This window comes from Siphateles boraxobius, unplaced genomic scaffold, assembly GCF_051911475.1.
Source record: "Siphateles boraxobius isolate OS27281-9 unplaced genomic scaffold, OSU_SipBor_1 5, whole genome shotgun sequence".
Classification (NCBI taxonomy): Eukaryota; Metazoa; Chordata; class Actinopteri; order Cypriniformes; family Leuciscidae; genus Siphateles; species Siphateles boraxobius.
Window position 1 is genome coordinate 15,783,592 of NW_027509141.1, and position 18,104 is coordinate 15,801,695.

General features: G+C 39.8%; 1 protein-coding gene across 4 annotated transcripts; it reads right to left on the reverse strand.

The window, feature by feature from the left end:
• Positions 1–3,984: 3,984 nt before the first annotated feature.
• On the reverse strand, positions 3,985–16,389 carry plppr3b (phospholipid phosphatase related 3b). Of its 4 annotated transcripts, none has more exons than XM_077204275.1 (9): positions 16,004–16,389; positions 14,559–14,622; positions 13,353–13,456; positions 12,762–12,947; positions 12,339–12,468; positions 10,047–10,242; positions 9,778–9,835; positions 9,098–9,271; positions 3,985–6,403 (listed from the first exon to the last, which is right to left on the reverse strand). In XM_077204275.1, the coding sequence occupies exons 3-9, from the start codon at positions 13,431–13,433 to the stop codon at positions 5,141–5,143; spliced, it is 2,088 nt and encodes a 695-aa protein (XP_077060390.1). In that variant the 5' UTR covers positions 13,434–13,456; positions 14,559–14,622; positions 16,004–16,389; the 3' UTR covers positions 3,985–5,140. The 4 variants fall into 4 exon arrangements, with proteins under 4 accessions (XP_077060390.1, XP_077060391.1, XP_077060392.1 ...); XM_077204276.1 differs by having other exon boundaries at positions 14,549–14,622; XM_077204277.1 differs by having other exon boundaries at positions 12,762–12,954; positions 14,549–14,622; positions 16,004–16,333.
• Positions 16,390–18,104: the final 1,715 nt, after the last annotated feature.

The window sequence follows — 18,104 nt, forward strand, 5'->3', positions numbered from 1 at the left end:
CAGAGGAGATGAAGATGAAGATGGAGATGCAGAGGAGATGGAGATGCAAAGGAGATGGAGATGGAGATGCAGAGGAGATGAAGATGAAGACGGAGATGGAGAGGAGATGGAGATGCAGAGGAGATGGAGATGGAGATGCAGAGAAGATGGAGATGGAGATGCAGAGGAGATGAAGATGAAGACGGAGATGGAGAGGAGATGGAGATGCAGAGGAGATGGAGATGGAGATGCAGAGAAGATGGAGATGGAGATGCAGAGGAGATGGAGATGCAGAGGAGATGGAGATGCAGAGGAGATGAAGATGCAGAGGAGATGGAGATGGAGATGCAGAGGAGATGGAGCTGAGGAGGAGATGGAGATGGACTAAATGAAATGTAAGAGGTCTACATATGTGTTATTTTTTATATAGGCTGTTTTTGATATTTCCATATATTTTACTTTGGGTTGGGTTTTTTGTTGCTCCCAACAGATTCTGATGGTAATATTTGTCTTTTGGAGCCTCCTGTCCCAACAGAACCCCAGACAGTTGGAAGTAGCCTACTCAATACACCAGAAATTATGACAAATAGTATTATAAAATGTGCTCAACCAAATGCTCATCTTCACAGGACGATGGGGATGAAGAAACAGCTTCTGCTGCCACAGAGAGGCCTACAGAGGAAATGTTAATATTATGTGTATACATCAAACAATCTACACATTCACATTTCTTCACATTATTGATGTGGAGTAGCCCATAGAATCTAAGTTTATATCTAAGTATAAACGGATATTCTTATCTCTCCCCCGTCCCTAGAGTGTGGAAGAACAGCAGGAGGAAGGTCCATTAACTTCTGGTGCACAGATGAACACAGTTCAGTGATTTTCAGTGAATGCCACAGTTTAATTCTGTAGAATTTGTTTAGAACTACATGATTTAACTCTTATCTACTGTATTTTCAGTTGCCAGTTAAGAAGCTATATAGACTTCATCTTATTAAAAAAATTGGGGGGAAAACAGCAATGAATAAATGTACCGAAAGAATGAATGAGGTGTTTAAACACCGCTTCCTCTTTAAAAAGGGGAGGAGACCGAAATAAAGTCTGGGTTTACGGAAGTAAACCTGCTCCTGACCAGGTTAGGTTCACAGAGTGAGTTACCATGGTAACTGACTTTAGTATAAGTTACCTCTCTTTCAGAAACAGGCTTGACTTACCCTGCTTTCTCAGGTTTGACTTACCTCCCATTCTGTAACAGAAAACCCAGAGTTTCCCTCATTTCAGGGTTAACATACTCAGAGTTTTCACTTAACCTCCTTTCTGAAACAGGCCCCAGGTGTTTCTTATTAGCCACTCCCCCTTGTTATCTTGTTAAGCTTGTCTGCCTGTGTATATGTAGCCCTTTGTTTCACTTATTCTCCGTCCGTCGTTGAATGGACATTCCCTGGTTTAGTGTGTTTTCATTTGTGTTCACACTAATAAAGCTAACCTGCATGTGGATCTGCTTCCCAGCCTGCTTATTTGGCTGTCTCAAATGTTACAATTATCACTGAAAAGTGGTGGACAGGGTCATTTTTGCGGCTGATCTTTTTGCTTATGCATATGCATTTGCACTTGTTGAAGTTTCCCTTTCAGCTGCAAAATTTATGGGAAATGCCATAAATTACTGGTATGCGCTATTATTTACCACCCCCTGCCCCCCAGATGCTAACTGGTATTGCGCTTGTTGTTATGAAAGTGTTCTTAATTTGCGAGTGGTCATTAGATCACGTGCAGAACTTTCCACTCCCATCGGCAATATTTTGGAATACCAAAATGAATAGCTACACATTTGTGAATACACAAATACCAGTAAATTGACTAGTGCAAACCTTTGTAAATCACCTAGCATGATTAATTTAAATACTCCCATACATTTTGTGTCTAAAAGGGAAACTCCAGCAAATGCAATAAGTGCTAATTTTTCACTGCGTGTCTTTAGTAAATTCTGACGCCAAAAGAGGGTTTGCGCTGGCGCAAGCTGTTAGTAAATCTGGCCCTTATTCGTTTAGCAGACTACATCTACAGTGTGTTTGAAATGTAGCAGTGAAATATTGACAGATCTTTAAAAGTTAGCGCCTTAAAATATTTTTAGGTTGCTTGACATTCATTTGGACTGAAAGAAAGCTAATTGATGATGCCTCTAGAGGAGAACAGAACATCATGTGTGCTTCTTTGCAGTACTACTACTTACTCGGAGGATTGCATGGCAACAGTATAATTAAACCCCATGTGTGGGATGCTGTCTAGGCTTCATAGTTGTCTATGTTTCATTTTTTTTCTTGCTATAATCACTATAATCATTAGGCTACTCATAAACCCCTGTGTTCTTTTAATCTAAGAAATAAAAATCTGTTTCAAAAAAGTGTACTTTGGAATAGTAGAAAAGCCTTCTGATTTTTTTTTCCTTCTCTTCCTGGCCTTAATGACATCCTGGCTGCATATGAAAGTTTCATATTCAAACTCATTTTATATTTAGGAATGCTTGCACTGCCAGTGCTTTGGTTTAATCTCCATTTAATAAGATTTTAAAGTATGACCTCAGCAAGTCTTGCAAATGCTGGTATAAAATGCTCTGGGCTACAAATAATCTCTAGTGGAGAGATTAAAAAGATCCAGTTTTAATGAGAAATCAAGCTATTTAAAAACTAGGTCCCAAATGCTGGCTTGTCATATTTGAATACAAGTTAAAAGCACAGCATTTTGCAGATCTGCAGAGTATTTTATTGCTTAATGTTTTTGGTTAATTACTGTAAATATTGAAGTGATCATTTATACCTCCAAAACCATTGTGCTCTACACACACACACACACACACACACACACACACACACACACACACACACACACACACACACACACACACACACACACACACACACACGTACATGTACACGTATCTACAATTTGCCTTTTGTAAAAAAATTGATTCGAATGTAAAAACATGTAAAAACTAATTCTAACATTGTTTATTTTGTTGAGCATTAATATATTATGATGTGGTCGCATTTATCTTTTTCCATGAAATTTCACAGGTGAAATGAAACATGTATGACATCATGGGGTCTGTGAGGGTCGACCTTAAGATCCCTCCTTGATGCTCCTCGCATCAATCGAGAGCTTCTTTTTTTTTGCGTTAAAGGTACATCATATAGGAATTTCTCCCATCTAGCGGTGAAATTGTATTTTGCATTCAAACAAATTGTGCTTTCCAGCGCCTCACTTTTTCAAATGCGTGTTGCATCTACGGTAGCTGTTATGTACCAAAAAGCTATGATAGGATGTCTTCTAACAGCACTTCGTCGAGTTTTCCTTCGGGGGAACAGGTTTGTTATTTTAAACAAACTGCAACTTAACACAACGAACAAACGAATGTTACAGTATGAATTACTGACTGACTTGCCAGGGCAGTGACAAGCGCCTCTCACTGCTCTGCTCCTCCGTTTCTGCTACTTTCAGTTACGTGATGCTGGCTCTGAACAAAAACGTGTTGTGGAAACGCGCTGGCCTAGTACTCTTTGACCCTCTCTGCTATTATAGTTTTTCAAGATGGCAGAACTACATGGAAGCCTCCGTGGACCTACCCGTCACATGTATATAAAGACCATAAATTCTTTGTTTGTGTGTGTGTGTGTGTGTGTGTGTGTGTGTGTGTGTGTGTGTGTGTGTGTGTGTGTGTGTGTGTGTGTGCTAATGCTCCAGCTATGAGGATGCTACTGTACACTGTGAAAAGGCACAATTTTTTTTTTGAATGAGAGTTTAATTTGAGGTCATTGACATGTGCATTGTCTTGCTTGGCAGATTTAAGACTATGTAACCAGTAAACTGCCTTCATGTGATTTGTAATTGTTTATAATTAATGTTTAACACAACATAATTAATTGCACTCCAGCACTATCCTGCTGTAAGCCACCATATTTACACTTTATAACTTGAAGAAAAGTGCATTACAAATTACAAACATTGTAATTTACTGCAGCTTGTTTATTGTTGTAATTTATGTTGTCTTTTTTCAGAAACTGCATCAACAGCACAAAGCATCCATTAAGGACAACCATCTACAGAGATCCAGGAGTAGCTCAGAGCACCGAAAGAGAGAGCTGATGCACACAGAATTCAACCTGCAGTGACAGCTGCACATGTACATTATAACAGATTGGAATTCTTTACTGACAAGGCTTCACTTCCACCTTGACGACACTCACATAACATGCATCAAGTTCATCTAGAGGAGAACCTCTGGGAAACAGCATGACAAGGAGATCGCTAACTATTACATATAAATCCCAGAGAGTTTGTAGAAATTATTTTTGATTTACAGCAAAAAAAAAAAAGGTTTCTTTTGGGGAAAGATTTCTCATTATGACACATACAATGTCGGACTTGCAGTAAATTCTTCATGTGTACTCCATTAGGCTATAAGGTAAATTATGAATTTTAAAAAATACTTTCCTTATAGAGTCCAGTTATATATTCCTTTGGAATACTTCACAGACATACCATTTCACCTCACTTGTTAACACACAAAGAGATAAAGTAAGTGCTTATTCAAAGTGCTTCCATATTTCCACTGCTTTTTCACAGAATGTTTTCAGTAGATTTGCAAAGTGTCCAGAACGCAGTATCAGCAATTATAGTCAGATGCAGAATGAAGGACGTTACCCTTTTGCAAAACAATTATCATTCATAAAGAGCAAAAAAACACTTTAACTCAGTTTTCACCATGAGGGTTACAAGGCAATTTTTAAATTTATTTTACAACATACACTAAACAATCGTGCGTAAACACATATACACATAAATTCAACTTGCAATCTCAGTCATTTACGTAAGTCAAGTATGAACAAAAAGAGCAGCAATATAAATAAACCCGAATCTGCCTTGTAGGAATTTGAGACTATAAAGATAATGTAAAATACAATAAAGCTGAAAGGAATTTTTATGGTTTGGTTTACCCTTAGGCAAAACCATTGTGCTCTTAAGTCGTCAGAAGCAGCATCTCCTGAAAGCTCTCCTGAAAGCTCCACTGACTCAAAGTGTAGTAAATCCGGTCATTCAGATATTCCTCATAGAATCAAGTAAATCATTTATAACTAAAAGACAAAAAAGCTTTAGCACATGGTCACTCTTTGAAATGCCTGCCGCTTTGTAGCTTTCTGTAGAAGTTTTCCTGTTCATTGTGGTTCTGATTGCCCTCCCTGTCCAGCAAAACTAGAGGGGTCTTGCGGCGCAGACTGCGACCTTCTGAGATATGACCCACAGGTGGGAGTTGAGGGGGAAGTGGTGGCTGGTGAGGTTGAGGGAGCTGGGGCGGATCCGCCTCACTGGCAGAAGAACAAGCAGAGCTGCTCCTGACATGACGGTAACTGCGGGAACTCTCACGTTTGAGGTTTTTGAGCTCGTATGACTCTGACATGTTTCCATCACAAGATCCTCTCCACTCCCATGGGTTATTTGGATTTGAGGTCATACGAACTACAGGGTAGTGGGGGGCATGGGCATCAACGGTGATGATGCCTGAACCGCTGTCACGTTCCGAGCGATTGGGTGATGATTCTGTGCCCGTGATGGATGAGGTACCAGAGGAAGATGAAGTCTCAGAGGATTTTGCTGATCCAGACAGGAGTCCCTGTTGCTTTGACATGGCAATGACCTGCATGATCCGAGGCTGATTTCCTGCCTTTATAACTGGAATATTAGCACCACTTTTCTCAGTGATGGACAGCCATTTGGCCCGAGTGCTCGCGCTTTTAGGGGATACAGGTGGGGGGACTGGCTGCCCAGGGGGACGAGGGGGCATCACTACTCTTGCACCTGCAGGTGGGTTAGCTGGTTTGGTAGTTTGTGGAACAGTTGAATAATTTGAAGAATGGACGCTGTCCTCCTCTGTGGTCGTGTCGTCACCACCGTCTGATCCCTGCTCGCTGGTGTCCTCATCGGGCAAGCTTCCACCTCGCATCTCCATTGACTTTTGCTTCCATTCAGATACTAATTGCTGTGACCGCATGGGGTCCATTGGTACAGGAACAGGTACTGTCACCAGACGCCTTGTTGGCTCCTCTGGAGCTGTAGCACGGGGTAATGTATTACTGAAGGTTACCATGGTCTCCTTACCCATTGGGCTGCGAGGTGCCAGTAGCTCCACGTCCACACTGGCCCTTTTTAAGCTTCCCAACGAAGTTTTCTCTCTCTGTACAGGACGGTTCAACTCATCTAGAGATGCTGGTGATGTGATTTCCTCATTGCTCTCAGAGGCATGGCCCTTGTTATAGACAGAGTCATGACCTCGCTGGGCCAAGGCCCTCAAAGCATCCTTCTGGAGAGGAGGGGGTTGAGGGATGACAGTGTCCTCAGGAGATTTAAAGTTGGCAACAGCATGGAAAGCCTGGAATGAAATGGAATGGATCCATAATTCTAATTGGCCAAATCACAGTCACTCATTTGGTTAATGCTTTTATCCAAAGTGACTTAGATTGGATTAATATTTTATAGTCAAGTCAAGTCAAGTCATCCTCATTTATATAGCGCTTTTAACAATGTAGATTGTTTCAAAGCAGCTTTACAGAGATAAACATATAATTTAAGGTAACAGAGATTGGATTGATTTTATAGTGGTCCTTGAAAAATGTTTTTTCCAGCTAAAGTTAGTTTTGATTGATTCACTTCCGTCTAAATGATCATTTGTTATTAAATTAGGGGCCACTAAGACGACACCGTTCTCTCTAAACAGACTTTAAACCTGAACCTGTGATAGATGCTGATAGTACTGTAGTTTGCCTAAACAAACTACTTGTCTTGTCTATAAATTTTGATGCAGAATTTTATTTTATCTTATCACTTTGGGTAGGTACGCTAACCGAAAAATTCCACAACGCTTTATCTGTAGAGTGGTATAGGGATCCTCCATAGGGAGAGGCTAGTTGGCACTTCAGCACCCCCATTATAGCCCATTTCTGCATTCCCTATGTATCAAAATGGCTTTGTGCTAAGCTCTACTGTAGAAGTAGTCAACCATACTAAAGGGCTACCTTCCTGCAAACTTCAGTTTCAATCCTGCATCAACACTCATGCATGTAATTTTAAAGTAATCATGAACACCTTGGTTACCAGCTGTATTGATTAGGGTTGTAGCTGAACTCTGCAGGATGGTAACCCTCCAGGAACAGGATAGGCTGATACCCCTGATACTGTTTAAGCTACAGCAGGTGTTTTCAAACAATTCTTGAAGCCTACCCAGCACTGCACATTTCGGGTGTCATCCTTATGTAACCTGGCTGAATTAACTCATTAGATGATTACTTGAGTACACTTTGAGTGGCCCTGAAAAGAGCAGCCAGAAAAATGGAGAGCAGCTGGAGGAAAACAAAACTAGAGATTTTCGAATTTCGTGGAAAGAGAGCATGGTTGCTTAAAGACAGGCCTTAAAAACTGCTAGATTTGCTTATTTTTCGACCCTCTTAGAAGAAAACAAATACAAACCTAGGTTTTTATTTGATACAGTGGCTAAATTAACGAGAAATAAAGCTTCAACCGCAGATGTTTTCCAAACAGCACAGCATTAATGACTTTTTGAACTTCTTTACTTGTAAGATTTTGTAGAATTTTAGAGAGAAATGTATAATTATGCAACTGTCTACTACAGTATCACATCAAGCCGTGTAGTGTCAAACCATTCAAACATCACATCAAACCATTGTAGTGTCCCTGAAAAAATTACATTCATTCATTGCTATAGGAGCGGAAGAATTCTCAAAACTCATTAAATCATCTAAATCAACAACATGTATGTTAGACCCTACCGACTAAACTACAGAAAGAGATGCTCCCAGAGGTCATAGATCCTCTTCTTAATATAATTTATTCATCTTTGTCATTAGGATACGTACCAAAAACTTTAAGATGGCTATTATTAAACCGCTTATTAAAAAAATGCAACTTGATCCTACAAAACTAGTCAATTACAGGCCAATCTCGAATCTTCCTTTTCTGTCAAAGATACTAGAAAATGCAGTTTCCTCACAACCATCTTTTTAGAAAGAAATGTTATCTAGAATAGTGTCCTAGAATAATAACCTAGAATACTGTCAATTCTTGGTGTGCTCTTTGATACCAACCTTTCATTTGAAAGCCACATTTCTAGCATTTGTAAAACCACATTCTTCCATCTTAAAAATATATTTAAATTATGACACATGCTCTCAATGACCAATGTGGAACAGTTCATGCGTTCATGACCTAAAGGCTAGATTATTGTAATGCGCTAATGGGTGGTTGCCCTGCATGCTAAATAAATAAATTCCAGCTGGTCCAAAACGCAGCAGCTAGAGTTCCTACTAGAACCAGGAAGTATGACCATATTAGCCCGGTTCTGTCGCATTGGCTCCCTGTTAAACATTGTATACATTTTAAAATCTCGCTAATTACTTACAAAACCCTCAGGAAGCAGATGTGCATCAAAATGTGCAGTGTTGGGGAGGCTCCAGGAACAATTTGAAAACCTATCCAGAAATTTGATTGAGCCAAGTAGGATCATTGTGTTCCTGGATCAATGTTGTTGGTTTTAAAACAACGTCTCCATCAAAAGGTGTGCCCGTATAGCCACTCGGCAGCCATATTTGCAACGCCTAATCCTAAAATCTCAAAAACTGCTTGCTGAACTCACCAATGAATAAGGTATTTCAAATCAGCAACAAAATCTGACATGAACTGTCCCATAAATGTTTCTTATGCCCAAATAGCATTAAAAAGCGTATTTTTCAGGCTAGACCAGCCAATGCACATGTGCAGTCCTAAGCACAAGTCTCAGATTTCTATGGGAGCTTGAGCTTCTAATGGCAGCTGCAGTGACGTAATGACTTTACCAATCAGCGATTGGCTCTTTTCCTTAGAAGGCAGCAGAAGGCGAGACGTATTCAAAACAATGAAATCTGATTAGTTGGTTGTAATGTTGCAAGGATTTTGATGCAGGAACATGTTCTACATGGGTAAAACCCATTAAGCTCATTAGCAACCTGGCATGACATTACATGTCTGTCCAAATACACTACACCACTGATACAATAGACATCAGAAAACTCACCAGGTACGCAGCAATGCCAGCGCCAATACAGAACCCAACATACACATCGATGGGGTGACTGCGGTACTGGGTAATCTGAGTGAGTCCCGTCAATGCAGCCGCAATGGCAAAGGCAAACACCAGAACGGGTTTGAGCAGCTTGGTGCTATCTGAGATTGTTGAGTTGAAGTACATCTAGAAGAGTAGAGAGCAGCAGAGGTCTCCAGCTGTCATGTGCAAATTAATAACAAGCTGGCTTACAGCTTCTGACAGTCTGACAGGCGCAAGGTGGGAAGCAATAACAACTTATCTCCATGTCTGTCGCTTGAAGTGGATCCTGCTAAGTACGTAGACTTGTGAAGTGCTTACTTATAATTAGACTTCCACTAATCTAGCGAACATAATGAAACTGAGCATATTAAATCAAACCTTAAATGTCTTAAAAATTTGAGCAGTGTTGAAATCTATCACTTGTGTAAGTGCATGTGCCGTGTCTTTTCTATGCACATCTACAGTACAGTTCAATATTATGTTGGTTGTTCATTATTTCTATCTAGGACAATCACTTTAAACTGTACTAAATACTCTCTTTTAAATACTTTTTAGGAATTTACAGCACTAGCCTATTAGGTTTATATACAAACAGTATTTGCTGTAAACATTGAGTAAATACATATTGACACTGTGTCGAAGAGACTTACTGAAATATAAACAGCAGCAAAGGAAGAGAGGGTTGCATGCTGGGAAGGGAAGGTTTTCCTGTCACAAAGGAAAGCAAACATCTAGAGTAAGTCTACACAAGATATGCAGCAGAAGTCAATGTTAAATGTTTCGATTTTTTAAAAAAGGGGGGAGATTAGGGAGTGCTCTAAGAAAATCACAAAACGGAAAAAGAAAATGGTTAAAGGTTGAAGTTAATCACAGTTAATCACATAATTAGATGTAATTTAGTAGCAAAACACTCAATTACCTGGCTGATAGAATAGCATGCTGATCCTGGCCAGAGCAAATGTCTTTGGTGATGTAAGGGTTCTTGTCACAGGATACACCTGGGACAGTGTAATTGGGTTTACACACTGTGAGAAAGAATGGTGTGTGGTAGCCAGTGGCTAGCTGAATGACATCAGTAACCAGTGCTGTTGCACAAAGCCCAAACACATGAACACCTACAAGGAGAGACAGATCATGAGGAATAAAACATTGATGATTCATTTCATCAGTTTCATGTAACACTCTGTGACTCATGTTACATAATATTCATCTGCATTATTCCTGTTCAGATTTCACAAGTTCACACTTACAAATAATTAGATAGAGTAAAAGAGTATGCGTATTTGACGCAAGCTGTCCGGGGGAGGGCTCCGAGCTCGGAATGTGGCCCGAACCCAGAGTAACCCAGGGTGGTGAAGGGATGCAGAAAAGACTGCCGAGGAACGGAGGTGAGTCGGCTATATGTATAGACAGGCCTCAAATCATAGAGATTAGAATGTGCTCCTCCCGAAATTTGTTAATAAAACATTGTAGCAATGTTCAGGGAAGAAGGAGGCGGGAACCGGCGAACAATCAAAATAAACTTTATTTAAAATAAAACAAACAAACTAAAATACCGCCAGCAGCCCCTCGCGGACGACTGCTGGCTCACCCAAAATAAAACATAACGGCCAGCAGCCCCTCGCCGACGACTGCTGGCTAAAATAAAACACAAATACAAAAACCAGAACAACTAAAATCAGGCCTGTTCCTCTCTCGATCATTAATGTCGTCGCTCCCCCTTTATGCTTCCGCTCCTCCGTGAGAAATGCGAGACCGGTGTGCTATACAGGTGTTGCTCATTAGCAATCACACCACCGGCCTCGCGCCGTTCTCTCACGTCCCTCGGCCGTCCCTCGCCACATACCCCCATCGCCCCTCACAGGCCGGGGGGCACCCACGAGCCTGTGCCTACTCCCCCCCCGGCGGCGGCGATCCCTGGGGTGTATGGACCGACAAGCCGAGGGAAACAGAGACGGAAGCATGAGGAGCGACAGATCGAGAGAGGGGAGAAAAAAAAAAAAAAAAACATGGTCCGGTTCCCACAACGCGCTGCCATCATGGTCCTCCACCAGCTGGGCGATCTCCTCCGCGGTGCCTGGCGGTGACGCTGGGTAGCCCTCGGTGGACGGCTCGACACTCCTCCGCCGCCCGGTGGACGGCGACGGCTCCTTGGGATCTAGGGCAGACGGCAGGAGTCCCCCGCTCCCTGCTCCTCCCCTTTGCTGGTGGACGGCAGCAGGCTCCGGCCCACGGCGAGCGGCGGCGACTCCCCCGCTCCCTCCCGGACGGCAGCCGCCCCTCCAACTCCCAGGCGGCCAGCAGCGAGCTCGGCCGTCCCCCCGGCAACTCACTCCAGCGCACCGCCTCGAGCGTCCATGGCCGCGAGTCCCCCGCTCCCTGCTCCTCCCCTGCCCGGCGGATGGCAGCAGGCTCCGGCCCACGGCGAGCGGCGGCGACTCGCGCACCCGCTCGATGGCACCGTGGATTCCCCACAGCGGCGAGGACTCTCTGACAGCGCGTTCCTCCCTCTTCCCGGGTTTCGGCACCAGTGTAGCAATGTTCAGGGAAGAAGGAGGCGGGAACCGGCGAACAATCAAAATAAACTTTATTTAAAATAAAACAAACAAACTAAAATACCGCCAGCAGCCCCTCGCGGACGACTGCTGGCTTACCCAAAATAAAACATAACGGCCAGCAGCCCCTCGCGGACGACTGCTGGCTAAAATAAAACACAAATACAAAAACCAGAACAACTAAAATCAGGCCTGTTCCTCTCTCGATCATTAATGTCGTCGCTCCCCCTTTATGCTTCCGCTCCTCCGTGAGAAATGCGAGACCGGTGTGCTATACAGGTGTTGCTCATTAGCAATCGCACCACCGGCCTCGCGCCGTTCTCTCACGTCCCTCGGCCGTCCCTCGCCACAAACATCATTTAATTTCACACATTGGAAAAATTGTAAGGATTTTTCTAGATTTCTAGTAATTTCTTTCAATAAAAATGCTATATCAGTATATATTTACAACACAGCTCAAAAAGTTACAGTTAAAAAAATACATTTTCTTTTAAAAATGTTACAATTACAGTGTAAGGCAACTGGAGACCAGGATTATACTGTAAACCCACACTAAAATTCTTAGCTCAAAGCCGTCAGATTCAGCCTATTTTAGCATCCAACACATTCCTTTTTGCTATACAAAATTGCCTTATAATGAAAAGACAGTTTCATACCAACAAAACGAACAGTTCTCCGCAGGAAAGAGTTAAAATTACATCCACCAGCGTTGATGCTTCCCTCAATCCCTGGACGGACCTTCAGTTTGGACTGCATACAATACAGCAGACCTTCACCCATCATAATCTGAACACAACAAGAATTATATGATTGATAATCAAAATTTTTACTTTGGCAGTTTTAAATATAATTTGAGGATGATTAAATATAGTTAACTTATTTCAGATATTAAATTAGAGAAATATAACTTAAACCTAAGGTTGTGTCTTTTCTCTGGAGAAGCAATTCAATACATTTAAGGTAAAGATTTTTTTTCTTTGGAACAATGCACAAGTTGACATTAATAACCCTGCCTAGTTAGGTCACAAATGTTAGAAATATTTAAATATAATAAGTTGTCATGATTGCTATCATCTCACAGAGGCAGCAGGGCCAGCAAATGCCAGACTCAGGAGCATGAGTAGAGGAATGAGCTCATCGCCGCTGTCCACGTAGGGCATGCTGAGTAAACGGTCATGGCAGCGGAATCCCACCAGTGCTGGCTGTAGCACATCCGTCAGTTCCAGGAAGTACAGTGAAACCATGGAGGATGCCACAATGGGTAGCTATTTTCTCAGGGGAGGGAGAGTATGTTTAATTACATGGTAGTTACTAATTTATTAAAATGTAATAAATGCAAGAGCCTTTTCAATTTTAAAATGTACTAAATTGCCTACAAAAAGAAATTAAAGATTGATAATACACAAACATAACATCAGAACACAGTTTAATTACTGTAAAGCGACTGTTGCAGATAGCTGTTAAATGTCAACACAGAGTACTGTATTCCAGGGCTGAGAGTGTGGTGAAAGGTATACAGACTAACGCACACAAACTGACTGCTATTATGCATTTTCAATTATTTCTTCAATGAAAATGAGGAGCCCAGTTATTTGGAGTGCGTAATGTAATTACCTGAGACATTAATTGCTCTATTGAAGTATTAATGGGTATTAATTGATGGCACGTACCTCTACAAAATAGAAGCAGGGTAGCAGCGTCAAACTGTCTTTGGGTGGTTTCTTCTTGAGTTTTTCACGTGCAGTCATCATGGTGGTGGTCTTCCGAAGTTATTCTGTCAACACATGAGTTCATGTAAAGGACCCCATGAAAAGACTTGACAAGTGCAGTTTATTTACTGCACATCACAACCGTGAACTATGATTTGCTGATTACTTCTTGCTAATCAGAAGGCGGTATTAGGGAATGGCACATATTTATTCTAGAGAGCATTTGATTGGACACAAATGTGGATACGCCCGTGAGTGTAACATTAGAAAGAAATGCTTAATAGCTTCTTAAATATGTATAGCTGCTTAAATGTTAAAATTCCAAATAGCATATAAAGATATCAGACATGGACTAACATAATAGACCTTATACGCCAGAGAGACAAGCATGCAGCCATCTATAGAGTTTTGTCTTTGAACTTCCGTTTCTGTGATAGGTCTGTATTTCTATGGCATCGCTGTCGAAGCGTTATGCATTTTCAATCTTAAATCAATTTTGTGTAAATTAATTCTTTTTTTTTACATATATTTTGCACAATTAAAAAATATATATTAAGATTGTTCATATAATATAAAACAATCCAAAATATTTGTGAGGAAATAAATATGTAGCCTATAATATATTTGAGTATTTAATTATATTTTGAAATATAAAAATATTTTGTGAGCTATGGTTATATCCACTGGAAAAGGCATGCACAAAAATGTTCAAATGATTATTTTTCTCATCTGAAACAGAATGAAGCCCTCCTGAATAAATGGATAGCAGAATGTGTGCCTGAGGAAAATGAATATTAAATAAACAGCTTCTCTCTGAATATTCTCAAAAGAGCATAATGAACAAATGTTAATGTGGGCTATTGTTTGAGCAGGCATTGAGAGAATAGTGTTCCATGCTCTTCTGCCAAATCAACAGTGACTAAACAAGGCACTTGTCCTGAAGACACTCTCCCAAATCTCGAGTGGGAGTGAGCGAGGCTCTGCTGAAATTAGCAGGAAGCCTGTTTTCAAAAGTTTATCTCGCAGAGCCGCATATGTCTCACAGGCAAAAGATTTCTGAGTGTGTGTGTGTGTGTGTGTGTGTGTGTGACTTTTAAGGAAGAATCCATAGGCGCTAAGTTCTCCCCAAAAAAGACTGTGTTTGTGTTTGTACTCACACATACTCACAAACAATGAGAGGCTTTGACTGCGTAGAAAGGTAATTAAACTTGACTGGGTTTCTCACACGAATCTGTGGGGTAAAGTGAGGTTAAAGAGTGAGTGATACAACACTGCTACTTTTTGACCCTGGTTTGTCCACAAGAACCCAAGCAAAATGTATCCACAACACTGCAGAACAATAGCTAAGTCGTTAAAGATTTGGAGCAACGACAACCAGTCAAGGCGAAATCATTATACACTTGAAGTGAAGAGACCCAGGAAAAATCAATAATGAAATCAGATAAGAATGAGCGAGATCAGTCTCGCTTATGTCCACACATTATGAGAAAAGTCACTGATGATGATTTCAATTACTCTGGAAAATCTCTCACAGAATAGACATTCAATATATATATATATATATATATATATATATATATATATATATATAAGTATCAATAATATATAATAATATGAAGTAATAATATAATATAGGAGCAGTGTAGTGTTTTAAGAGAAGTGAATGTCATAACATGTGTCAGTTAGACCGGGAAGATTTAAAAATGAGTGGTTCATTCATAAATCTGTTAGATTTATATATATATATATATATATATATATATATATATATATATATATATATATATATACATATGATGCATTTTCAATCTTAAATCAAGTTTGGGTAAATTAAAACTTTTTTTGCATATATTTTGCTCAATAAAATATATATACATTAAGATTGTTAATATATATATATATATATATATATATATATATATATATATATATATATATATATATCATTATATTCATTTATATAAGTATAGTATATAAATAAATATAGCCTAAGTATAAATAATATCTACAAATATGAAATATTATATATATACACATGGTGTAAATGTGATAACCAAATTAAACAAGTATACAAAATGACTGGAATATAATAGGTCTCATAATGATATTACAAATAGTGAATTACAGTAGTGAATTAAATAGTGAGTAGTGCAATAGTGAATTAAATGGCAAGAATTTTTAATCACTTTATCATTTATCAGATGTAGGTTCATTGATCAGGTGTCAGTTGATCTGAAACCTTTAGAGAATGCACATAGGCTACTGAATGACTGCAGTCGATATCAGTATCCCCGTTTACACATTTGCCTGTCTAAATAATTTTGATTCATAGATACTATTAAAGTGAGACTGAGATTGTGTTTGTTATGTAAAACTGCCGTAGCCTACAGCAGCGTCACTGCGACACCCTCAGATATCATTTATCGAAATAATAGGCTACTGCATCTCCACTGGACGCGACGCGACCGTACCCGCACGCGTTTTCTCCCATAGACTAATTGTAATGGAAGCGTTCTTGTCGCGTCGCGTCGGGAGTAGGCTACGTGTTGTTTATTCTGACAAATCTGCTGCTGTTCTTCATGCAGGTTCAAATTTGAGGAAAAAAATCTCACCTTGACTGCGAAACCAGACGATTGTCTGAAAGAATGATATCCTGAGTGAAAAAAAAATCCCAGCTTATTCCTTCTTCACGAGGTTACTGCGGCTCTTTCAGTTCATATTCTTCTTTCTGCTCACGTTTTCCACGGAGCAATCACGAACTCCTGTTATATGACTGCCTTCTGGAGCCAACCACAATATCCCTCAACTCACTTGAGCTGCTGTTCTGACATCCTACTGACATCCAATAGCCTATCTGAGGGGCTTCAGTAGCAGAAGGAACCCACTATTAGAGATAACAATGATTTGTCAGTGCTGCATGAAGCTGTATATCAATTGATCTTACTATAAAATCGGTCCATCATCAGGTGTGGCAGCATTCCTGAGCATCTTCTGTTGTGATCTCCTCCTCCTCCTGGTAACATGGTATTGCACAGGTAACGTGTTTAGAACAGGGTGGAGTGGAGATGGTATGGACTGGTTTATTGGACAACTTATTGATGCAGGATGAAAACACACATGAACACCCCTTCACATCATAATGTCCTCTTTGCGGAAGTCTTGCTTGGTTTCCCTTCCAGCCGTGTTAGGGACCAAAGAATAAGCCAAATACAATTAGCCTATTATTGCATGTGTTTTATTACTATTTAATGAATATGGAATAAAGAATGTAAGACCCAAATCTGTTATAGTGCATCTATTTGCATTATAGTTTTCACTTTCATGCATTCATTTTATATGCATTATAGTTCAGACGTGACTCAATAACATACATGTAATTCATGCAGTATTTATTTTGCCAATATAATAATGTGATTATATTAAAGCCTGCGGACCCCCTATAAAAAGCCAAATTTTCTTGGTAACATTTAATTTGTATCTTTCATTAATTAAACACTTTCCTCAATAACACCTATTATACATTTATAAATACATTTTAATATAGAAGATACAATACCATTCAGAAGTTTGGGGTTGGTAAGATTTAAAAATATATTATATTTTTGAAAGAAGTCTCTTATTCTCACCAATTGCATTTCTTTCATCAAAATACAGGAAAAACAGTAATATTGTGGAAAAATTTTCACAATTTAAAATAGTTTTTCTGTTAAAATATTCTTAAACATAATTTATTCCTGTGATGGCATCATTACTCCAGTCTTCAGAAATCATCCTAATGCTGATTTGGTGCTTTAGAAACATTTATTATTATCAGTGTTGAAATCGTTGTGCTGCTTAGTATTTTTGTGGAAACTGGAAATCTTTTTTCAAGATTTTTTGATGAATGGAAAGCCCAAAATAAAATAATTTATTTGAAATAGAAATTTTTTGCTCTTGAGTTAGTTTGCGTCTGTAAGCTTCGTATATATTTCTGTTTTGAATCATTATTTACTATAATTTCCTGTTGTTAATACTGCTAAATATAACTTATTCAACATCACATATTAACCCTACATCGCTAGCTTCAATCTAAATCATTGCTAGCGCTACACGCTAGTAATTCGCTAGCCTGTTAGCGTGCCATCCGTGCGCTCTTTATTTATTTATTTATTTTGCTCGCACCTTTAACAAATCCATCAAACAACTGTGGTGAGTATCAGTCAGTCAAACACGATGACTCATGTCATCTTCTCCTCTTATTGTCACTTGCACTTCATGTAACATGTATAGCATAGCCTTCTCTGTCAGCACAGGTTTTACATGTGATAAATGCAGGGAGATAGTCAGGCTGACGGAGAAGATTTTAGAACTAGAGACACGCATTCCAAACTTTAATTGAGGTTAATTGTAAGAATGCAAGGGCTTTAGATACTACTTTGGATGCGATTAGCTTAGAGAACACTGTACATTGTTCGGTTCTAGTTGAAGTAGAGCCCGTGCATCAGGGCAGTTGGGTGACGGTGAGACGCTTTAGTCGCGGGACAAAACACCGCTCTTCCATTCCTATTACAACATCAAATAGATTCTCCCTACTTAGTGAAACACCCACTGAGAATCCTGTTGAAAGTGCCCTAGTTATTGGCGATTCTATTATATGTAACGTGAAAATAGAGACACCAGCCACCATAGTCACATGTTTGCCGGAAGCCAGAGTGCCTGACATCAAAGCAAATT